Source organism: Acanthopagrus latus, chromosome 22, assembly GCF_904848185.1.
Source record: "Acanthopagrus latus isolate v.2019 chromosome 22, fAcaLat1.1, whole genome shotgun sequence".
Taxonomy (NCBI): Eukaryota; Metazoa; Chordata; class Actinopteri; order Spariformes; family Sparidae; genus Acanthopagrus; species Acanthopagrus latus.
In genome coordinates this window covers 21888279-21914147 of record NC_051060.1, presented here as the reverse complement: position 1 = coordinate 21914147, position 25869 = coordinate 21888279, and the positions used below count along the sequence as shown (strand labels likewise).

General features: G+C 45.8%; 1 protein-coding gene across 10 annotated transcripts in view; it reads right to left on the bottom strand.

Moving 5' to 3' along the window:
• The window catches only part of LOC119012548 (kelch-like protein 29), a 224580-nt gene that overhangs the window by 6287 nt on the left and 192424 nt on the right, over window positions 1-25869 (bottom strand). For all 10 annotated transcript variants that reach the window (XM_037086473.1, XM_037086470.1, XM_037086471.1 and 7 more), the window contains one exon: window positions 8024-8217. In XM_037086473.1, coding sequence (XP_036942368.1) covers window positions 8024-8217 — 194 coding nt within the window. The remainder of the gene's footprint in view (window positions 1-8023; window positions 8218-25869) is intronic.

Genomic DNA, 25869 nt, shown 5'->3' with positions numbered 1-25869 from the left:
AACATTCGATATTCAAAATACATGCAACGGTCCTTCAGATGTGGTTGAGAAGAAGAATTTTCATTTTATCACGTACAATCTTAACCCATCCCACAGGAGGAGTGCACTTCCTGTTAGCGGTGCCGCCAAAAAGATTATTACACAGATTTTGTCCTGATAGTGATGTGAGAAGTGAAGACAGCGGAGCTGACTGTAGAATATCCACGGTGCTTCTGCGTCTGAAGATTGAAGTGATTTGGGCGGCTGTGAGTTGGGAGGCAGAGCGGGTGTACGTTTAGTAATCGTAAGGTCGCTGGTTTGAATCCTGGATGTTGAACCCCAAACTGCTACCTAAAAGGTAAACACAGGTATTCTTTACAATGGCCAGCAGGGGGCTTCAAAAAGAAGTCCGATGGCATGTAAGCTTATGAGGAAACGGCCCCACCTCTCACTCCATCTCCTCCATCTTTCACCTCTGTAAACAGCTCTCCTGTTGAGTTTATGATCTGCACGTCTTGTCTCGTACAGAGCGATGTTTATTTCCGTCCCCGTTTAGAGTAAAACAGATGACTGGAGGGCTCGAGGGCGCGACTAATCCCGCGTCTTGGCGTCGGAGCAGCAGCTGGCGAAAAAACAGACGTCAGCGGTAAAATCGTGATTCATCTGCTCGCGTGCGCGGACGTACGTAACAAAGCGTGATGTTGTGAGATCTCAGCACAGACCAGAAGTGACGAACTGCCTGACAGAAAAAAAAAAAAACAATTAACTCCAGCCTCTAAATTACTTCTCGTGTTTTTTTTTTTTTTGCACACACGCACTGAAATCCAATCTGAACTTGCTGGTAACCATCCGAGGCCTCGTCTTCTCCTCTTGAGAAACAAGTCGCCACTGATTGGTCCCCCCTCACATTCAGCCTGACGTGTTTATTTTCCTCTTCTTTTTTTTTTTTTTACCTTCTTCATCTCATTGATATGCCGCTGCCAGTCTCTGCGAGGGCGTGTGTGTGTGTGTGTGTGTCAGCATAAGCGTGTGTGTACATGATGTTTTGTGTTAGGTCCCATAAACACAGAACACTCATTTCTCTCTGCTCGGCGCCTGAGGCAGAATAATAACAGGATGCTCTCAAAGGAAAAACCTTTCTCTCTATTTTCCCCACAGAAACTCTCGCCGTTGCTTCCTGCCTCGCTTCTCTCTTGGACCCGCGGTAAGCAGCAGGTTTGAGTGCTTGGAGGACTACCAGGCAGGTGTATCGCATTCTCATTTGGCGAGCCTCAAAGGACCGCTGTCAGGTGGGGCAGGGGGGGGGGGTTCAACATCTCTCCACCGCTTTGCGTTTGCACTTATCCCCCTGGCCTTTCGAACTGAAAACGAGCCCTTTCTGGCTTAAACAACATCGGGGTGCAGTTAAGAATGCACAAGTATCGTCTGTGTCAGCTGAAAAACTTTCTCCTTCTGAGACGAAACCTTCCTACTCTTCAAGTTCTAACTGTGGAATTTGTGTGGGGTTTTTTTTTTTTTCTTGCCAAAAAAAAAAAAAAAAAAAAAAACTCGGCCAAGATTTCCCACAACTGACCGCGTTCTACATGAAAAATGAATAAAGAGAAGGGGAAGGAGGGGAAAGGAAAAAAAAACAAAACAAGAGACAGCGAGGCAAGGTTTCAACAAGGCAGCCGCGATAGAAGTACAGCTGTGCCTGCGGGGCAACACGGGCTGACGCAGCCTCTCACACTCTGATAAAACAGCTTAGTCACCAAGTGTGGGACCCTCGGGCTGGGGTCAAGGACGGGAAACGAGCAAACACACACACACACACACACACAACACGTCTGTGCTGACACAAACACACGGCGATGATGAAATTTGTGTCTGCTGTCTAAACAAACACCTTTGTTGTTCCCCTCGCATCCTTTCCTATCTGATTCCTGCATCGCCGCAGCAGATATCTGATTCTATAAAACCGGAACACTACCATAGCGATAACACACACACACACACACACACACACACAAATACGTAACAACCCACTCAATTATACCAATACTGTATACGGTACGGATCCAGATAAGACCGCTCTCTCTGATAAAGACTTTCAAACGGCCGTCATCATCACAGAGCCGCGGCGCTCTACATGGAAATGTGCGGCAGTCCTCGCACGGCTTTGTGTGTCCCAACAGAGAGAACGCGAGGAAATAGGACAAAGAAGCTTCAGTTCAAGCTGCCAGATACTGAGATAAGATTACAACAAGGTAATTGGAGCAGGGAAAACTTTTTTTTTTTTCCATTTTCACATGATATCTTCGTACGTGGTGGGAGAATAAGAGCAGCCTGTGAAAGGACGGGCGCAGAGGATGACGGACACTAATTCGGTGTTGTGAAGAGCCGCCGCCTCTCGCTCTTCCACGTCTGTAAAATGGCGCTCTCTCTCTCTCTCTCTCTCTCTCTCTCTCTGTCTGTCTCTCTCTCTCTCTCTCTCAATCGCCGTGGCTGTTCGGCTGCTACATCATTTTTTCGCGTGAGTCATTGTTGTGCTGTCAATTTCCCGATAGAGCAGTGTGGGCGCGGCGTGTTCCGCTCTCAGGGGGGGGCGGGGGCCTCCTGGAGCCGACCAGTCGATGGAGACCTGTCTGTCAGCAGGGGATGCACGCTGGGTCCAGTGTGTCTGAGTGCGATGTCATGCGGATGCACCTGCGAGGATACTGAATGTGTGATTATGTACTTGGTCGGGTGAAAAGTTCATTTTACGCCAATTCTGAGAAATAATTCTGTCTGTACTCGCTCAGCTCGAGGGGTCTCTGATCGAGCACATGTTCGGTTTAAAAGGCCCAGACAATTTTTCTTTTTTTTTTTTTTCCTGAGTTACGCACAGTTTCCGTTATTTCACATGAGACTCTGGTTTTTCTCTCTGTAATCTTTCCACTGGTTTGAAGTCGACATCACCAACATCTCTTCGTCTGCAGAATCAGAGCCCTCATCACTCCACAGAACACTCTCAACAGTTTTGCAAAGGAGATTTCTTTTGTTGAAATTAGTTATAAAAACTTTAAAACTCTATATAGGAGATTTTCTACATTAAAGGTGCAATATGTGACAATCTTAGCTGAATACATTTTTCAAAAAATCCATAAAAATGATCAATAGAATGATAAAATAAAAAGCAGTTTGGTCATTATGATATCTCTTGGTTGTGTTAAGCGGATGCACCGATCCACATTTTTTTCACTTCCGATCCCGATGCCTGACTTTTGGAAATGTTTAATTGCGTTAGTGGTGTTGCACATGGCGAGGGAGCTCCTGCCTCTCTGACTTACGGCTTTGCAAACGCAGCATTTTGCTGTCTTGGTTTGCAGTGTTTCCAGTGTAACATATTTCCACACAGCGGACATGTTGGCTCGCCGCAGTGCTGCTCAATGCTAGCCTGCTAGCTGGCGGCAAACTGTGGAGTGTCTCATAACTCTGTGTGTCATCCAGCCACGCCTCCGTTCAGGAAATCAATTCCACAGTTTGCAGTCGGCCAGCAGACTAGCCGGCACGAATCACTTGTGGAGACATTTCAGCAGACAACGTTAAAGCACAGACGGCTCATCAGATCGGAAATTTCCAATCCATGAATTACGTTGATATCGGACCTGATACTGATACTGGATCGGCTGGCTCCGTCCCTAGTTGTGTTGCAGAGTTATCTACTAGTTATCTTGCTAACCAGCTAGCGATGTAGCACAGCAATGCTACCACAGTGCTCCGAGCTCATAGTCGGGACTGCTAACTGAGCTAACTCGCTAATAGCCGCTACAGTGAGCAGCAGTTAGCGGTAAATCTGGCAGTGTGCTTGAATTAAATGAATTTAACAGTCGGTCTCTTTCTAATATGTTGCACCTTTAATATAGCAGCAAACATCTTTTTGCCACACAAAGTATTATTTCACTTTGCTGTTTATTTTGAGGGGGATAGTTAAAAACTGCAACGTTTCTGGGGACGTCTTGTCACCATGTGCTGGATGGAAAGTCAGAGATCATCAAAGTCAACACACGTCGTCCTGAGGGGAACACGAATGTTACGGTAATCCAGTTGGTGTCGAGATAAATTTAGACACTTCTGTCCCCTTGACACATGCAGCTAGCATGACCAGAAAACACACCAAAACAAAACAGAACCCTTAAAATCTTTTCCAAAAAAAAAAATCTTCCGCTGGAGTTCAAGATGTAACTTTAATCAAACGTGAAAATGAGTTCCATAATTTAGCACCGACATCTGCTCTGTTCAGGAAGGACTGTCTGGTTGGGTAAGAGTAATTTAAAAAAAAAAAAAAAGAGAGAGAGATGCAATGATGTGGGAGATTTGAATCCATGAAATGTATTAAAAAAAAGCATTAATGTCACAAATTGTGAGAAGCTGAAGTTTTCCGAAATAAAGAAGGCAGATGGGAATGCGATGATGTGAATGAGATGTGAATCTAAAACCTTTTTATTTATTTATTTTTTTTCCGAGGAGGCAGATATTTTATTTTTTTTTATTAAGGATTGTAGGGAAAAATCCGCTGGTATTGTGCCAAATGATTGTTGCAGTATAAAAAGTAAGGCTGAGTCATGCTGAGGTTTGTGGCCATTCCAGAATCAATCAATGCACAAACAACATTTCCTTTCACCTCCATCGTGCCGCCGAGGAAGCAGAGCGGTATTTTCCAAAACCTCGGCGTCGTGGTTATTTGGGTGAGCTGACCTTTCGAGGAAAGCAATGAGCCATCGTAAATAGTTTAGTGCGTGTGAGGGGCGCTCAATTACGCTCCCATGTTTGGCTACATGCTCTGCTCAGGGGACGTATATCGAAGACAAAGGGAGATATATATACAGCAGATGAAGCTGCAGAGCCCCCCGCCGCTCATCTCAATAGACTTGTTGAAGGGACTATTTTTGGCACGAGTAATATTATTTTTCACTCCGCGAGAGATAGGAAGTCGGTCCTGATAAGTGTTTGTGAAACCCATTTGCAGTTCATGCGGGAGACAGTCCATGCAGAGGGAAAACACACGCGCGCGAAACACTCACACCCCTACACACACGTACGCGGATGCACACCAGCAGAGAAAACGCACACAGCTGTATTTGTGTCAGTCGATAAGACAGTGCTGAGAGACTGCGAGAGACGGAGGAGGGGGGGTGAGGAGAAAGAGAGAGAGAGAGAGAGAGAGAGAGAGAGATGAACACAGAGATTAGAGAGTGAGAGCGATGGAGGGAGGCAGAGGGTTGATCGAGAAGCGCTCCCCACCGGCTCACTAAAATCATCGCCGGCCCAATTTCACAGGAAGCACTAAACCCGTCCATTATCTCTTGGCTCGTTGGCTGTCAGACGCAGGCTCATCTACACCCTGACAGATGACGGTCTGTCTGTCTGCGTCTGTCCACACACACACACACACACACACACACACACACACACACACAAACACACACACACACACATAAAAAGCACCAAGCATGCGCACACGTCGAGTAACCCTCCTGGCGCGTTACATAATTCATGCACTGTGTACCTGTGCCCCCGGGGGGTGTATAGTTGATATGAGGTAAGGAGAAGTTGTGCGTGCCTGCGTGCACTCCTCACCAGACTTTCCTCTCATTCCTCCCTCTGCCAGCTGCTCTGCCAGCCCTTTAATACCGTTCAGCTCTCGCTCCAAACACCCGCGTTACATAATCATAATTTCCCTCACAGTAGTGTTGCTCTCTGAAAGAGGCACTAATGACAGAGAGCAAGTTTCTGGGCACCGGCGCTGAGGGAAGTGCCTCGGCGCGGGTGCTTTAATGACACGAGAACAACTTCTTGTCAGGAAACATTTGAATTCAAATACATTTGTTTTTTTTTTTTTGTTTCCTGACCCTGTGATTCTCTCCGATGCCTGCTGCTCCGAGCACTGCCGCGAGTAACGATATGCCGCAGTTCCAGATCGTCACTCTCTTTACATGCAGCGTTTGGACAGATCTGCGCCCGGAGAACGCATCATTGTGCCAAACGTCTTAGATGGGGTAATCCAGCGTCAAATGTAGAATTTTTAAATTGTGCGGAAGATTTATGAATGAATACAAACATTGATTCTTTTATGATTGGAAAATATTTATTTCTGCTGCAGCTTTAATGGAATATTATGAAATGTTTGGAATGTTTTTCTGGCCGAGCGTTAGATAAAAAACATTAATGCTACTCTCCTATCTGTCTGTTAAAGTGGCCAATATGTAAGAATATTTATTTAACATTAAATCAAAAATTAACTAAAATTATCGGCAAAGTGTTAAGAATTAGTATACTAACCTAACTAAATGCTAACCAGCTAGCCCAGGCCCGTCAGAAAAAATCCTACCAGCGCCGTGAACAGCAACACTCCCCTGGTCCTGAGCTCTGGACCGCTAGCTGCACGGCTAACTGTGCTAACATCCGAGCTGCAGTAAGCACCTACTCAGGTGATATAATCTGAATATGAATTTGACAGCTGGCCAGTTCTTGCATACTGCAATTTTAAATATTATTATTTAGTAAGCGAACAGTGTCGTTCCCCCGCTAAACTAAGCTAACCACCTACAGCCTCAAATTTCACCTGCAGACAAGCTGGAAAGCAACTAAGCGCCCTTTGGAATATATATATATATATATATATATATATATATATATATATATATATATATAGATATATATATATATATATATATATATATATATATATATATAAAAATAATAAGTTCTGTCCAGGCCCAAATGTTAAGCGAACGGACTCAAAGGATATGTTCAAATCAATAGCAATCATCCCTTTGCTGTACCTTTCAAGGATATGTTTCTGTGCAGAAAACCAGACTGTGGGTAAGATCTTTGCACTGGGAACACGGCTGTCAGCGATTTGAATCACACAGAGCGCTACACTGTGTGTTTTTCCTGCTACCTTGGAGTTATGGCAGCTTGGTTAGAGTGTTTCTTCTGTTGCTGCGTCCTTCACAGGTCCCCGGTGGCTCCGGCAGGAATGTGGCTGCAGGTTTACGCAGTGAGTAACTACAGAGTTTGGGCCAATAACGTGTCAGGAGCTGCGGTCGGACCCACCTATCATTGGGTCTGCTCATTATAATGGCTGAGCAGTGACATGGGAAGAGAGGGGGGGTAATGGAACATACTGAGTAGGATGATGATGACGATAACGAGGAAAGAAGAGGGATGGAAAAAGGTCATACTCGGACCACTGCTTCTTTCTTTGCTGCAATGTTTGTGGGTCAACATTTTAACTAATTTAAACTGGAAATATACGTATATATAAATATTTTACCTGTGTGGTAGAAGTACATGTTCTTAAGTAAGCTCTGAATAATTACCCGACACTGCCGGAGCAGAAGAGACATCTTTAATGGAGGGATTCCCTGTTCATGAGGTGCGAAACGAACATGAAGCCTCTTACAATCCAGCTATTGTCTTGACAATCATTTTCCCTTCAAATGGCAAACAGGTGTTCACGGTTTGGACAAGAGAAGTCAAGTACACGATGTAGAAGGTGTTCAAGTGGGTAGAGTTGCGAGAACACTGTTGCTAGGCAACCGGGGCGACCACAACGGAGGTCCCCTCTTTGACGAGATAGCAAGATGTCAATGACCGAAGATTAAAAGAAACGCATGAATATAAATGGTTACACGCTGATGTCGCTGCAGTATGTGCCTTTTCCCCGCCTCGGTGGAGGAAGAAAAAAAAAAAAGCAAACATTAAAATTCATGTGTTGAAGTAAAACAATTCAAATGGGTATACTCCTTTTCAAATGAATAAATACTACAGCATAATGAAGAAAGGGAAACCACACATTTGGGAATATCAAACCAGAAAATGCTACACACTGCTTTTTTAAAAAAAAAAAAAAAAAAAAAAAGGAGACAACTGCTCTGCTGTGACACAAAAGCTGACGACAACAAAGGCAACGCGTTCCCCCGAGGGCACGACGTCTCCACGCTGAAGTCAAGCTGTGACACAGTGCACGCGTGAAACTGCATCTGTGACACACACTGTGGGTGTTCGTCACCCGACTCACCTATCATGGGTGATTCGATGAAGCTCCAGGTGTTGCTCTGCGGTACGTAGGACTGAAGGACGCCCGCCGAGCGCCCGGCCTCGTTCACGCCTCCGAACACGTACACCTTCCCTCCGCACACCGTGGCGGCCGCGGAGTGGACCGGCTTGGGAAGAGGTGAGACCGTCTCCCACTGGTTTGTGATGGTATCGTACCTGGAGGGCAGAAAAGGAAGATTGTTATTTATCGTGCAGCATTATAATCACTTCAACCTTGGATGAATGAGAGGAGACGGAGGTCAAGGTTCACGCTGACTGATAAGTAAAGCTTCCATTAAACAGATCCTCTGGAGTCTCTAAATTACTAATATAATCTCCACTGATTCAAAAACTAACACCCTCCAATCACTCATTTACACCCACGCACACACCAATCATATGTAGAAAAACTAAAGTTCCCACTGCTCTGAATTCGCAGTGAAACGCTCATTTTGGCTGCAGGGCTGACAGATATAATTAGCGGAATGCCTACACCACCAGGGAAGATGAAAAAGACCAACCATTATGTACAATGACAGCAATTAAAGCAATTACACAAAGCAACATATGTTGGGAGCTACAAGCCATTAGTCTCTAGAGTTGGGCTGTGTGTCAGCGCTGAGCTCTTTGGACCTTTTCTCGCTGAGCCCCTCTTTGGCAGGGACTCCGACGCCGAGCCTCAAACTCAGCCGACCCAAACCGGCACAAACAGACGCAGCCAGATGAAAGGGCCTGACACAATGGGCGGCGTTGCGAACAAGACGCCGGCTTATGGGATTGTGCCCTTGTCAGAGGTTGAGCGTGCGTTTGTATGTATATTTCTTAAATTTGCATTCGTGTGCGTGTTTAGACGTGTGTTTGTGCGTTGAGTGTGTGAGTGTGTGTGTGTGTTTTTTTCTTTTTGCCCCGTGGCTCCATTAGCGTGGTGTGTTAGCGGTGTAATCCCGTGTCCGTGGGCCACTGATCAAAGCAGCCGCGCCGACAGCCCTCCAGCTGGAGCAGGCCTCATTAAAGAGCCGCCAACGGATCCAGGATCTGTGATTAAAACGTGCATCCATTTAGACTCCGGCGAGCCTTCTTGATCAAGGTTGTGTCTTTGTTATAGAAGAAAAAAACCACCTTTGCGTGAGAGGCCTCAGCCAACAAACGGTGCACATTAAACACTTGAGGAAAGTTTTTGTTATCACCAAAGATGTCACTTAGAGACAAGTGCTGAGTAAGTGACCTTCATTAGCAGTTTATTCTAATGCTAGCGAGCACCTGTGTCTATTTCTTTAACTTTCTTTTAACTTTCTTTCCTTTTACTTTCCTAAGACACACAGGTGTCCGAAGGTATTTTCGTCTTGCTTTACCCCTGCGACTCCTATGGCATTTGATGTCAGTCTGAATTTAAATGACACCTGGAAGCACTGGTCGCATCCAACTTCCCGTGAAGGCCGTTAGATAAAAGCGCGGGAGGAGACGGGGGAATTAGCCTTCGGGAATATCTCCCTTTGGGGGTCTGATAATGGTCTTGGCATCAGCTGCCGAGAGGATGGGTTTAATTCGACTGGCAGGCTGGGAGAGTGGTGACACAGAAGACACTCTTGGAAAGGTGGGCTCGAAACACAGAGTGCCAATTAGCACTGTTTAAATAGGGACACACACACACACACACACACACACACTCACACACTCACACCGGCAGCAGGTTGAGTAAGTGAGCCCTGCTGAGAGAGTGAGGACTGACGCGTGCCTCATTCTCCGGCAGATGTAATTACCCCTTGGACCACATCGAGGGCGGTTCATAAATTTAAGCATCAGACGCAGCTGAGTGAAGCTGATTACTGGACAGACAAAGGGCCAGCAGGACCGCTGCAAACAGCTGGTCCTGATGAGACAAGAAAACAACGAGGACAAATAAAGCACTTACTGTTAAAGTCAGCTACAAAATAAGAGCAATGTTATGATGTTTGTCTGGTTATTCTTACATTACTCAGATTTTCGTAGTGGCTTTAAAATCTTAAAGGAGACCCATTATTCTTTCATCTGTTCGCAGCTGAAACACCTCGTCAGAAGCCCCGCCTTTAATTTCGCGACTTCTTGACATCACACTTCGTCACTGTGTCACATATTTGCATAATAGACGCATATATATATTCACGATAGAAGTGAAGCTGACTGGAAGCTGAAAACGGAGCCAATGCTGGTTCAGGCGTGTGTGAGATGACCAATCACAGCAGACTTCAGGAGGCGGGGCCTTAAAGAGACAGGTGAGGGGGGAATACAGTGACGTGTTTTCAAAGCATTACAGCATGTAAACCTATTCTAGTAGTAACCCAAAAAAAGATCACGCACCTTCTGTTATTCTTTCTTCCTCCCTTCTCTCTCAGCTAATGAGATAATCCAGCTCTGATTATCTTGGACTCTTTTTTTGTTCCTCATTTTGTGTCTATTCCACTGAGGATGGAGGTCTGGCAGTCCGGTTTTCGAGGCTTTGTTTGTAAGTTCGGTTTATGCAGTTTTGTTTTTTTCAGTATAGTTTAGGGACAGAAATCCTGGGTCCTACAGCCAACTGTGTGGCTGGCCCAGACTTTCCCATCCTTTCTTTTCTTCTTGGCCAGACCTCCAGAATCCCATGGTTTTGGTTAATTAATTCTATTAAATAGTTTTTTTTTTTCCCCTTTTTGCAAACTTATCCATGGGTATGGCGTCCTCTTCAAAAACAATAGTTATCTCATGAACACTTTTCAATTAGAGCGCGTCTAAACCAGCCAAGAGTCCCCCGGGAGCACTTGGCAACGAGAAAAACTCGCCTTCTAACAGGCCGACACCTCGGAGCAGACCCGGACTGTAGGTGGGCGGCCATCTGCCTTGACCAGTTTAGTTAAGAAAGAAAGAGAGATCATTTAGCAGTTAAAGAGCCTGATCTTCCCCTCAGGAGCTAAAAAAAAAAAAAACAAAGCTACAACTAGAGTGAACATAGGACCTGTATTCAGCAGGAGGCCAGAAAACATGACTCCAAATGAATGCCACTGTTGCTGCATGTGTGAATAGAAACCTGCTCGCTAACAATGCAAATTCATTAGGGGTGTTAATACGTCAGTCCCGTGTTCTCAAATCAGAGAGAGAAAAAAAGCACAAAACACGAGTACAGAAATCTATGGTGTGATTAGCGGTGCAGTTCTCACTTTGTCAGATATCAGTGTGCAAACGTGGGCGTCGAATTTTCCTTTTGAGGGCCATTAATGTAAACATAACATATCTATCATGCAGTCAAAAGGGTCAGCAGTTCTGATTAAGACGAACACGTGCGGGTCAGAAGAGACTCCACGTCTCAGACAGGAGCAGAGTTCACGAAACTGACTGAATTCATTATACGTTCACTATCAAGCATTTAATACGAGCTGTGTCATTAGGACCGACACCAAAAAAGAAAAGTTCTCAGAGTGGGTGTATATGCTTCGATTATATCTCCGAGGCAGAGGAGACGGTGGAAGGAGAAGAGAGACGCAGAAACAAAACACTGCGCTCATTACATAAACAAAGACTATGTCTCTGCTCGTCTCGTCTCTGAAGCCTTCCGTCAGACGGAGAAGGCAGTCAGGGCTCTTTCATTGTCGCTAAGACACTGTAGGAGTTTATCCATCAACATGTTGCGCTGCATCGATTGCTTTTAAAAAAAAAAAGTGTTTATACACAAAGACTGATCACCGCATGGAGCCATGTAATCGGCTGCAGCTCCTGACAAGGCTTGTTTCATCACGCAGGGAAAATCATCTCGAAAATGTGTCTGCGGGGTTACAACAGAACAAACAATGAAGGATTGTTGCTCTTTTGTGTCGGAAGGAAAGACGGATAGGAAGGGTAGACGGAGATGGGGAATGAAAGAAAGAGGCCAGGCTTTCGGGGAGATCTGCCTCTGAATATGTCATCTGGACAAAAAGGAGCCATGTTAATGCTCACAGCACACACCGCGACCTGCGACGAATCAGAACTTCTATCCGATGTCAGCCAGGTGTCACAGTGACCCATGCAGCATGAACGTTTCTCTGCACTCCGCCCATATGGGTAAGAACACAGCGTTCATAATAACCACAATGTTCAATGCACAGTCACACCTGCCATGTTTGTTGATGTTGACAGCAGACAGATTTGCCGTCCTCTCACCTGCCTGCTGGTGCTGCACAGAACTGAACCTTATGCCCGTCTGCACGCCACATTCTGGAGAACATACATACACTAAATACCAGGTGTTAAATACAATGATGGCTGTAGACTCGGGTGCATTTTCTGAACACACACAAACCACATATTTATCGATTGGCGACCGTCTGGCTCCTTACAGCACATCCGCACCGCTAACTCAATATGGGCCTGAGTGTAGGTCTCTATTTAAGGTACATATAAGAGGACTGGGCTCTTTGATCCGGTGGAGATCGGCTAAGTGAGCTCTTTATCTCCATTGATTTCATCCTGCATCTCAACATAAAGCCGGGAGATAAGCTGCAACGTCGTTCAAAAAAAGGCGTTTCTGACACAGGAACGTGTCTCCAGACGTGGGCTCAACCGGCTAAGTGATGACGAGCCGAGAAAAAAAAAATGTGGCGCGCGAGCACAAATTGCCCCCCGAGCCCTCGCGCGGTAACATTAAAACAGGAAACGCGCAGCCCAGTCGAAGACCATAAAAATTAATGGATACAGCGAGGGAGTATGGATTTGCTCGGTGACATTACGCTCCTGAAAGCCTCGCGTGTGTCATCTTGCTTTTTCTCAGCCTGTGATGGAGCAGCGCCAAGATGCTATGGAACAGAGGAATGAACACGAAAAGCGTGAGTCAGTAAGTCAAGACAGCATAAAATAATGGCTGCACTGCGGAGGATGACTGAAAGTGTAGAACTCATCAGTAATAGCTGGTGCATTTTGATTTTTTTTTTTTTTTACAAGTTGTTGACCGATGCCTTGCTCTTGAAGCTACTTTCCATCTTTCCGCCTACGCATGGACCGCATCTCTCTATCTCACCAAAACAATCCGATCATGCGGAGGGGCGCCGGTGGCATCACAGTCAATCCACTAATATGGTTACCTGCAGGGGGGAGTGGGGATGATGAACCACACTGTTCTCCATACCTCTCTCCGTCTCTCTCTCTCTTTCGCACACAAACACGCACACACAATACGATAAACTATAATGGATGGGGCTGCCGCTCCTTGAGATACTGACACGGATCCATTTCCCCTGAGATGCAAACTACAGAATATATAAAGTGGAAAAAAAAAACAAAACACAGTGGAGGGCTGCAGGGAGGAGTGGGAAAGAAAACAAAAAAAAATAAATAAAAACGCCTCGCTCAGATAACGAAACCACTCGGGCTCTACACACCTCAGCACGGACAAAAAAAGATCCATTAAGAGGCAGACGAGTGCATCGCGCGGCAGATTACAACACTGGCTGCTTAACAGTGGCAGTGTTCCCTACACTAGATAATCAAGCCAAACACCTTGTTGAGCAGGACGATGCACAAACAGGAAAAGCCGCACAAAACCTGCATTTACTCAAGCTGTTAAGCATGCTTGCACCTCACACAGACACACACACACTAACAGCACTGTAACCTTTAAAAACTTGAGTGCGTGCACTGGAATGCAATTGAAGTTGCAAAAAAAAAAAGCAGCATTGAATTAATCGCCTGCGGAGAGGAGCTGATGCTCTAGATCCTATCGAGCAGGAAGTCATGCCCTTAAGTTACAAATTCACATTAATCCCTGCACCAGCCGCGGCTATCCATCCCACTCGCATGAACACTATCTCTCTGTCTATCTCCCGTCCCGCTGTCCACACGCACGCACCTCAAAAATGCACGAACACGGACCGCTAACGCTGTGTTTGTCGTGCGGGTGAATTTTTGTTCCCTTGTTTGAGGGAAAACAAAAAGAAAAAAAAAAAAAAAAGGAGAAGCGGTCAGTTTGCAAACCAAATTGAAGTGTCACTTTTGGTTTTTTCATCATCACAGAGGGGAGTAGATGAAATTCTGACACACATCTGTTCACTGCACTGATTGTGTTTTAGCCGTGCTAGCAGTGTGGCTCGAGGGGACGGCAGAGTGAATCTGTCTTCTGGTTCAGACGAACTCGTGTCGGCAATGAAATGAAATTTGGCGACATTTACGCCCCCCACCCCGAGGACGTATTGTAATTTAACTTTTCATCATCTAACATACTTCATCAGGGCAAACTTTTTATCTTAAGTTGGCAATATTTTGATTTATGGACAAATTCCTGCAAAAACCAATCCATTTTAATCAGCCCAACCCGCACAGACTGTTGAGTGCTGAGTGAAAAGGTAAAGTAAACACACTGACGAGTGCACAACCGCTTTGAAGCCTAAAGTTTGGCATCGTGGCTGTTGCCGTCTTGGCTTTTTGACCATATTTGGACAAAAGTGGTGCTGGGGAGGACCATCCTGATTTGATCTGACTGAGAACCACATGAGGAAGCCACGACCTTAAAGCATCCCCCGTCCCTTATCATCTACCATACTCGTAACGTACAAAGCAAACTAGCGACTGAGGCCACAAACTCATCAGGAAAATTCATACTGAGGTAATAAATCGAGTGAGAAGTAGGGTCAAATTTCTCCTAAGCTTACAAGCAATCAGACTTCTTTTTGAAACCAGCTGATGATCAGAAAGAGTGCAGCTGTAAGCCAGGCAGTTGCAAATGCTAAAATGCTAAATTAAAATCTTTGACACACCTGCTCAATATCTGCATGTTAACTCCCTGTTAGCATTTAGCACTAAACACTGCTAGAAGATCTTTCTTGTTACATGCACAATTTTGCTTTATTCATTAAGGTTCTCTTTCCAATCAAGGGCTATAAAACCCAACTCTCTTCTTTTATTTTACAATTAACCCCCAAGTTTGCAAGCTCCCCCATCTGCTGTCGGGTGTCATTAAACCAGAGGACCTCAGTGCAGAGAGACATTTGCATGCAAGCCCATGTTCGACAGTAGTTTGATTTGTTTTCTATAGGGCCGCTGGAACAAGAAGAGAGGGGGTGCATGTGTTTGAGTGTGTGTGTGAGTGCATCAATCCCTCATAGCCCTCTGTTTCCTGTCAGGAGTAATGAACTGAGAGGTTCTGATTTGGCTTGAGGAAAACAGGGCTACTGTGTGAATCAGCTCCGGCCTGGAGGGCATTCAAAACAATTTGCACACAAATATAGGCATCATTTGCTTACATTAACATTTCCCACGTTTGCCAAGAGTGTTCATTAGCGGCTAGGTGGGGGGAAATCTCGACAGCACCACAAAAACTACTCTATAGTGTAGAAGTGAGGGGGAAAAAAAGGGGGGGCCAATTCAAATTGTCTGCTGAACTTTCATTTTTAAAGCAAATTCTGCTGCACATGTGAGGTGCATGTTGGCTGTTTTTGACAAAGGGAGCTGCTGATAGTGACTGTGGATGTTCATTTGAAACCCTTCAAGCGTGACATCCTGCTTCTTTGCATATTTGCAAGAATCTCATCCAAAAACGCTTCTCTCGCACCTGGGCAGGATCGCAGCGTGGACGAGGATGACAAAAAGGGATGGGAGATGTGAATGGGGAGGGGTGGTGTGTGTAGGAAGGAGGAAATGAAAAACCAGGAAAAAAGGAGAGTGGTGACAATATCTTTTGCATCAATTTGAATGTCTATCAAGTCAGGTGACACATAGAAGCATGTGGAGCGCCAACAGGAGAGAGAACATCCATTTTGGAGAGGAAAGGAAGGAGGAGGAGTGAGAGTGGGTGCGAGAGGACGGAGCGAGAGTCTATCTGTGTTGTGTCAGCTGCCATCTGTGTGTCAGAGCACATCACACAAACTGTGAGGCCTGTGCCCACACCTCCAGCATCACCCTGCTGTCTGCTGGGCACCAGCACTCGCACATAGACCGCGTCTCCGAAAAAACGCTTTTTCTCAGACTCGCACGCCATCGCTCTCGATCCACGACGTGTATGAGCATAAGTGAACCTACTCCGCATGCAGTTTAGTCTACTGAGGATTCCTCTTGGTGGAAGAATCCGTCTCCCTCGGACGACAAATTTGTGAGTATCTCTCTGAAGGTCTGGAACCGAAGTGTACTGTTTACCACGTCCTGTACTCAGACTCCACTGTATCTGCACTGGAATTACCTCTCACAGTCTGACACCATCTGTGTTTGGCCACGTATCCTGAAAATAAAACACATCTGAGCACCAGAGCGAGACCAGAAATCGGAAAATTTTGCTTTCATTTTTTTTTTTTTTTTTTTAGATAATAAAATGCAGTGTCATGCCTTGTGGCCTCGACTGCGGTGTTTACTGCGCGACTGTCGGGGTAAGAAGGTGTGCTGGAGGTTAACAGTGATGATGGAGAAGGACTGCTGGTGTCTTTTTATGATTTCTACATTTAGAGTGCAAGTCTAAATTCTGTACTACAACGTATTTGGACACGCAGAGGCTGTCAGACGTGGCACGAGTTACACGCACTGGCTCACACTTTGCCGAGCTCTATTTTCACAAACAACCGCTTTACGTAAATTGCGAGAGATGAAAACAAAAGCAGCAGCTTTGTGACAACTAATTTGAACTCGTTTGTATGCACCTCTGTTCCCCGTGTTAATTTTCTCGGCATGTGACAGCTGTTTGTACCTGCGTACTCTCTCCCGGGGTTGCTAATCAATGTTTGATGGCGAAATCTACTGAGTCCCTACACTTGTACAGGAAGAGCTCCACGCTGCTCTGAAATGCAAATGTTTGGGGGGATCTGCGTCCTATATGAGGCGCATCCTTTTCTTCGACATGCTTGCAGCTTCTCTAGGGGAGCTCACGTGACAGCAGTTGTGTGAGTGACATGAGTGATGGGCTGTGCTTTCCTCGGCTGCTATTAGCGTCAGACTCCAAACTGAAAGCTTGGAAATGAAAGCGTTCCACCAGCAGCTTGTTTTTTTCTGAATCGGGATGCAGAAATCTGTTAGTATGTTTGCTTGTCTGTCTGAATCTTTAATTGTTACTAGGTAGCTGCGGATGTCAGTTTTACCTGTTACGACCTGGAAGTTAAATCAGTGCAAACATTCGGTAACAACGAATCTCTGTGTAAGAACTTTGTGCATCATGATTTAATTTAGCGATGTGTAAATCTCCTCTGGGCAGTAAACCCTTCGCATGTTACGATTAGGCCACATACGAACATCCAAAGAGTCTCACACAACCTTTTTTTCTGACATGTCATGCTCACGGTATGGAAATAAGCTGTGAACAGTCTGAAGCATTTAAGGTTGTTTCATCTCATCAATTGAAGGTAAAATCCCTTTAGTCACCCTTTGACCTGTCGGATTCATCTTGGGGCCCCTTGAGGGGTTCGAGTCCCGCAGGTTGGGTGCCACTGATTTAACCTTTGACACACTTCCACATTCATGAACTCCCAGGTCTCTGTTATTCCCCTCGGGGGGAGGATGGAGGATGGAGAGGTGTTTTGCTTGTTATTTGCTCACGATCCTCACATCAGACAGATTGTGTATGATGACATCTGGGGATCTGACGGGAGTCTCGCTCTCCGTATGGACGGCCTTGGAGTGTGTTCATCCGGCAGACTGACGTCAAGGTCAGCCAAAAGACACACACACACACACACACACACACACACACACACATGCACACAAAACACATCCCACTGCCATCACTGCAGGAGAAAACACACACACACACACACACAACTCATTAACGCTGATGGATTACAGCACGTTTCCGGCTAATAACACAGACATACGTGCACACACCAAGCAGAAATTCACATACACACACACACAGACACACACAGTAGACTATGGCAGCACATACAAACACAGATGGACACAGACCTGTCACCTCCGTGTCACCTTCAGCTAATCCTTGCGAGCCAGAGTGCAATCCATCCACCGGCCACACAGATTTACCCATAATCCCTCTGAATGAACTCATTCAGAGCAGAAGTCTGCATCCTCAATGTGTGAGTGCACAATCTGTCCATGCACACACACACACACAGTGAAGATAAACTGAGGATATGCTGTACAACACTTGTGTCAACTTAAAAAAGGCACCTTGAAAGACTATCAGGGAGAGAATTTAGGGAGCCATGATAACAGCGAGTGTGCGCTCTTTTAGTGCCTCTGTGTGTGAGTATGTGTGTGTGTGTGTGTGTGTGTGTGTGTGTGTGTCGACGCAGATTTAATTGGATGGGAATGTCACGTAGGACAGGGGACATGAGTGCTGCCGGTGGTGTAGGTCGTACACCAATTACTGCTCCGCACTCTTCAAAACTAGACAGGAGATGGAAGACTCAGACCCCACTTCATTACCAAAGTAAGCCCCCGTGTTGATAGCAGCCATGTAGGGCAGCACTGTGGGGTGTGGGGTGGTGGTATAGGGGCGATGGGAGTGGAAGGGAGGGGGGTTGGAATTAAAAGTGACACCTAAATTGCCGAGGAGAAAGAGGCGGTGGCAGAGCTTGAGGTTTGATTGCTGAGTTGCGAGGGGTATTTTGTGTGTTACTGTTGTCTTCTGCAAAAAAAAAACCCAAAAAAAACAAAACGTGTAGGCTTTAATCACTGCTGGCTATTATGTAAACAGAAACACCTAATGAGAAGCTTTCATTAGGTTTTCTTGTGTTCTTACTTCGTGTAGCTTTGGGCTGTAACAAAACAAAGCTAATACACATATAGCCGAAAAAGGAGGAAAAGTAAGAAAACAAACAATGAAAACAGATTAGAAGGGAAGGCTGAGTGTAAATCAAGTTTCATCAATAAATAAACAAGTTAGGGAAATATTAGAAAGGAAAAAAAAGGGTATTCAGAAAAATGGGCTCCTATTGGCTCCCCTTAATGGGGCCCATGAATAAATGATTCCCATTGAAAATAAATTCAAACGCTTACCGGTGCGCGTGCACACACACACACACACACACACACACACACACACACACTAGAAGTACAAAAGTTGAAAATAGCACCGTGTCTGCACTTATCTCGTTTTGATGTGAGCACCCTCACCTTGGCTGTACACACACACACACACACACACACACACGCACTTACAGGACAAATCTATATATAACCACTAACCCTCCCACCTCCTTTTCTAAAGGTCAGTTGTTGCCTCTTCCTGTGGGGAGACGGCAAACTGACTGCCAAAAACTCGCCGGCATCTGTCACATCCTAACCACTGATAATTAGCCAGCAACCTGACTGACTGCAGGGATGACTCGGCCAGGTGAGAGGGGGGGGGGGGGGTACAGGGGGAATATACCTTTGTTTAATGTGTGTGTGTTTGATGGAGATGTGAGGTGAAAGTGAGGATAGAAGAAGGCGAGAGGAAAACGACTTGCTTGCTGGTAAAGGCTGGAAATTGTCCGAAGTGCCAGCACATCGTTCTTCAAGGAGGTGTGAGCACATGCAGCTCGTGCTACTCATTACCTGCAGCCTCCCTCTACCTTCCCCTAATACCATCCTCAGGCACACCTGCAGCTGCTCACCAATGCTTCCCTAAAGCCGTCACGCACACACACACACACACACACACACACACACACACACACACACACACATGCACTCCTCCACGTGCACTTTACATCATCTACCTCCATGTCTCTGAGACCTCAGAGCTCCATTAGAAGACACTGAAGAGGAGACAGTGTCTTTGCTCGAGCATGTCAGACAGATTCGACTTCACCGGCCTCGCAGGCCCCAAATACACCCATCATCTCCTGCCCACCTAATCAGCGCTGTGGAGAGACGGAGGCAGCGATGGGACAGAAGGTGCAGGAGAGGATGGAGACTGTGGTTAAAAGAGGAAACCGGGGGGGAGGAGAGAGGGAGGCGAGACGGCGTGGAGAGAGAAAGAGAGATGTATGAGAGAGATGTGATGATCTGCCTGATTTGGACCAACTTTCTTTCAGCCCTGGAGCCTTAAAAAGAAAAAAAAATCCAAGAAAGAAACAGCAGCTCATGGAGCTTAGAAATGACTGTGCACACTGATACAGTCCACACAAATGAAAAGTCTTAAATTAACAGCTGTACAGAAGTAGAATAAGGTGAATATTAACTACTCAGGAGGAGCGACACTGTTGAAATCATGCCATCACGGCTGAGTGTGTGTTTGTAGCTCCTTCACTGGCACAAGTGTTGTACGATACCAGAAGAAAAATGACTCTGCTATTATTTTGGTCCTCTGCAATTTTGGAAAAACAGAATTTCTTTTGAGGAATTCTCCCCACGAAACTTGATCAGCTCTGTTTTGACATAATCAATCGCTGGTGGATGAGTCGGGGATCTTTGTAGGGGAATACATTTTATCAAAACAACCAAAGCAGACCCTGACTTTGTTTGATAAAATGATCAAGAACGAGTCCGCAAGTCAATCACGAGCAAAAACTGCCACGAATCCGAGAAAACCCTTATCGGACTAAATGATCTAATATTAGACAGACTTCTCTTGTCGATTAGTCATGAAAAATGAGAACTGGGGGAGTTTTCTTCTTTTATAAAGCAGCAGAAAAGTTGTAGTATGACGTGTTAATTTACTGCTATCTCACTATTGCACACGCATACTTTTGCCAATATATTACCAATCAGCACGTGATCTTACGTGTCAAGATCAGTGAGAATCCAGGCACTCGTTTGATTTTCAACTGAAGTGAACAAATCTGCATATTTTTGTCATCAATTTCTGCAAAGTGTATAAAAAGTTGTAGAAACAAGCAGATGGAAAAAAAATCCCACGCACAGTTCGCTGGAGCGCTACCTTGTCAAACGACTTAAACTTTGAATGGATTACCGACAATGACCTGTGATTAATCATGTCAGAACTAACCGCTAATTAAGAGCAGATTTACTTAAAAAGTCTGCGTAACTTCACCTCATACCTCAAACGACACAACCTCGATGTTCACGCTGATGGATTACACAACTGAAAAGAAACTTCAAAAAGTTTGCTCATAAATTTTCTTAATATGAAGGAATGAGTGGGAACAAATGGATGCTCGTTAGTAAAAACAAAATTAATATTTTCTTAAATTTGAATGTGGCAGAATGGTTTGAAAACTCATTAGCGGTGGCACAAAGTAAACACGTCAATTATAAATGTGCAGAGGTAATAAGTGCGCCGGACAGCCAGGGACATGGAGACAGAGATACGAGAAGTGAAAATCAACATTTAAGGAGGGTAATGAGGGCGTGTGTGAGGGTGGAGGGATGGTGGTGCTGGTGGCTGGGGAAGGGTTGGAGGTTGAACGGGTGCCTTGACAGCGCAGTAGGGGCCAGTGCTGTGAAGTTGGTTAATCCTGAGGAGCAGGGGATTAGCTCAGCGGGGGGGAAACGCCTCGGCAGGGGGGCTCTGGGAACCCGTTGTCCCCGACCACAGTGCCATGCTGCGGGGCTACCGGGGCTGGCTGGCCCCCCCCCACCGCCGCCGCAACCACCCGTTACCCCCCTCACGAAACCAGCCCCAGGCTCTGTCTGACCTAGTACATTGGAAACAGATCCACACAGCTACACACAGGCGTATAAAAGACATGCACAAACAGCTCATCAGTTCATTACTGGTGCAGCAGAGAGGCTGAAGGGACGCTGAGAGGAGAGTGAGGGCGTCTTCACATGAGCCCACTGGTTCCAGTGTGACTGATTGTGCAGAGCTCACAGGCCCACCTGGGGGCTGCTGCATATACGCACTCCTCTCATCTCCTCCCGTCGGTGCTGCGCTGCTAAACTCTTCTTGGCGCGCTCCTCTCCTCTCCTCTCCTCTCCTCTCCTCTCCTCTCCTCCCTCTTTCCCTCTTTCTTGACTGTTTCACTGCAGGGTCCCGAACACCCGGGGCTGCGGAGCGACGGGGCGCTCCGTTGTTATTAGCGTCATCGCCCTGCTGATTATTTCCCCACTGTCTCCAAAAGAGAGTGCTGTTGGGCAGGGAGCTGAAACGGACAAAGAAGGACCTCCATCTCCAAGTCATTGTGCTGCAGGAGAGAGCTGCCTCTATACATCCAGTGTGTGCTTTTTAAAAATGCATCTGCATTCAGGGTGCGAGATCTAGATGTTAGATGGCATTATGCGTGGGCAGAGGAAGTTTGAATGGAGCGGACTGACTGAGATCTCCTCTTTCTGGCTGCGTGACAGCTTCTTTCTGCCTGCAGACAAAAGGAGCAGATCCCCGTTGGAGCAGACTCACGCCGGCAACTCAAAGAGCAGCTGTAGCCTCTTCCTTCTACGAGTGTGACGTTGGGGTCTCTCCCACCCCTGGTGTCCCCACAGAAGGGGACCTTTCTCTGGGTGACTGGCACCCCAGCGTGCACACCACCCGTGGACATCAAGTACTTAAGGACTTGTCAGTTCAGAGAGCAGCCCACAGAAGACTTCGACAGTGTGTGTGCAGCGTGAGGCATGATGGAACCTCCCGCTGGATTCTCTATCTTGCTGTATCTTCTCGGTCATGGTTGAGTTGATGAAATTTCCCTGGAGCCATTCAGCGCTCCTCCGCGAGGTCTTGGAGGCATTACGATTCGCTTTCGCCTCTCTTGAAACTGTCTATTGTGCTGGTCAAAATTAGAACGTCGCGTACTGGAAGAAGTAAAAGACTCAAGGAATAGCTGAGAGCTGGAGGTGGGTTTTGTTAAGAGCGGGATAAATGCATTGGTTAACTCGAGGCTGGGAGCTCTTCAACGGCCTTCAAAGAGGTGGAAAAACAACAATGATGAAAATACAAACGAGGTGTCTGAGAATACAATACACTGTGGAGCGGTAAAGTGCAGGGGTGCCTCACAACAACAACAACAACAACAACAACAACAAGCAAATGTGCCGGTTAATGAAGCTGGAAAAGCAACACACGAACAATGGAGCTTTTTATGCAGGCACATGTTTATGCACTGCAAGCTAAAAGGTCATTTCAGTTCGAAAGCCATAAAGAAGCCCGGGAACATTATCCACAGACTTGTTAGCCAAACAGCACAACATCCCTGATGAGAAGAGCTAGTTGCTGTACTCAGTGTCATGTTGCTAACAGTCTTCATGCAATATTAACTTGCAATAGAGCTTGGAGGACGCACAAACCTGTGCATAGAGCGCGATAAATAAAACAAAACCATCTGTGATTGACACATCATTAGACACCCATGAATTATTCAATATCTGCAATCATATTGGTTTGCCAAAGGATCAACATGCTGAGGAGCATGCAGGCCCAGGGTACCTGATTGCAAGTTAAAAGCCTCCCGAACTTGACTGCTCCCATCCCTAAAAATCTGTCAGTCATTAGCAGGGAGAGCGAAGGCAGGAATAAGCCCGCTCAGTCCTCTGAGCGTTGATGTGGACCTCCTGCCGTTCCCAGAGAAAGGCTGCATCCTACTAGCTTTGAGATGGCTCTGATTGAAGACATAATTGTGAATGTGGGTGAATTTCACGGTTAGGAGCGTGAAACCCTCAGTGAGATGGATGGAGAGATGGGGGAGCGAGGGAGGCAGGGAGGACTGCAAATTAGGAGTCAGGGCGCCGCGGAGCCGGAGCTGGAAGGTGAGAAACCTTGGCTGAGGCCGGGGGCTGATGTATGCAGGCGCACAGACAGACACACAAATAAAACACAAGTGTGTGCACAGCGGTATACATACGGTATACGTACATACACTCGATGAAGTGCCGGAGCGCGCGAGCGCATGCAGAAATGCAGACGCACACACACAGTGAAAGAGAAAAAAATGTAAAAGATTGGCTGCGTGTGTAAACAATCTCCGCATCAATCACTCCATGAGTGAAGCAAATCAGCTCTGGCTGTCGCACCGTTTCATGCCATTCCCCAGCTTTCATATACAATCCCCACCAGCCATCTGCATATCAAACAAGGCAGCCATTCACATGAACTAACTAATGACTTCTGAATGTTATTAGCACTCCATATTACAACTGCACTTCAGACCTGTGCAGCTCTTCCTCCTTATGTGAAGGCGAAAAAAAAAAAGCCCTGAATAACAGTTCCCTTATCGCCACTGGCCAGGGTTTAGTCCTGCTGTGGACTGGCTTCCTCCCTGTTGGAGTCCCGACTATCTTTAGAGTTTTGGCCCAACAGTGCAGCGCTGCAGCGGAGCCAACTGCGTCTCACAGCAGAGCCGTACCTGCCAAATCCGATGGTGGGCTACAAAATACAGGATCAGCAGCTAATGGGGCTCATTTATCAAAGCAGATACGAACAAATGCCTTCAGAAACGGCCTGAAAGTGATCGCGATAATCTTAAACAGCTTTGAGTATTTATGTGATGGGTTTATATAAAAACTTGATGATCCTCGCTCGGTTTAGAATTATGAAATTTTAAGGTCAGGAAAGTGCTTCCAATGTATGCAGAAGCAAAACTTCAGGCGCTGGTGCGTAGGAGCAGGAGCCATGCCAAGGTTATAAAATAAGCTCTTTTTTTTAGATCCGTTGCTGTCCAAAATAAAACAAAAACACAAAGTCCCAACCTGAGTGCAGTTTCGGAAAACTTTACTATGTAGCTCAACGTTTGGCCAGGAAACAGTTCTCGCGTTGAAGCTCTTTCTCGTCGTACTTTTGTTCTGCGTCTTCTTGCAAAAAAACTAATTAGAGGAATTTAATAAACTGCTGTTCACGAGTCTCATGAAATAAACTGCTGTAGTTAATCTGCCAAGCTCTTCCCGCTGAGACCGTATATGATTTATCGCACCTGTCTTTTGAGTTGATTTGACAGACCAGCTGCCTGTTATTCAAATCCTCCCTAAGCTTTGGAATTTGCTTATTCTTTCTTTCGCAAAAACAAAACTTGCCCCCATACCGTTTCCCTCACACTTGGAATATATTACCCGTATGACGATCCTTGTCCACCAGTTTTAAAACTAAATTGCGTCGGAGGCAAGGTGTCTGTTACAGTGTCTGAGAACTTATTCAAACCTGTGGAGCATCGAAATAATCTGTTTATTTCTGAAGTAGCACAAGTCAAACAGTCGGCAGATCGCCTCAGTAATGTCTGTTATAGATCCATGTGTGTCTAAAGCGAGCAAACATTAGCTACCCTGAGCTACAACTCTGTTCAGAGCACGTAAGGCTGCAGCGGAGTGAGTGCACTGAAATGAGTCGGGGTGTGATTAGTCTTTGATGAATTCAACTTTTCATTTGTGAGAAAAAGTGTTTTTCCTTTTTCCAACTACGTAGCTTCGCTTTACAGTAATAAACCGGGCGGGGACGAGCAAATACACCGTTATCTGTTTCTGTCCAATCGTCTTAATCGTCTGCCTCTGTAAACAGACTCAGACTGGGCTGAGACTGAAACTGATAATGGGCTGATCATCATCATTTTGTCAGAAAACTAAAGCTTCACATGAATGTTTTTGATCAGAGCGTAAAAAAGTTTTTTATACACTTGAATGTACAAACGCAGGGATGGAGGTAACTCATTACATCTACTCACATTACTGTAATTTTTGGGGGTATCTGGGTATTTTAACTGGAACTTAAGTTTGCATTACACCACGTAATCTACTCTACCGAGCATATCCAAACCTGTCATCTGCATTTTTGTAGCCAATAAGGTAATCTGGACCGATGACAACTCTGACACGTGGACGACAAAAATACAAAGTTGCATCAGTTGCGCTGCCCGGAGTGAATAACCACGAATTTGCATCTAATTGCATCTTGTCATTGACTTCTTGTCGCGTGAAAAACTTGCATCATATTTGGTCTGAGGTGACCAGGACAAGTGATCAGAACAGAGCAGGAGCTGAAGATGTTTTCCAGATATCAACACATTTTACTCTGACGATACTTATACTCATATAAAAAAATGTACATTTCTTATC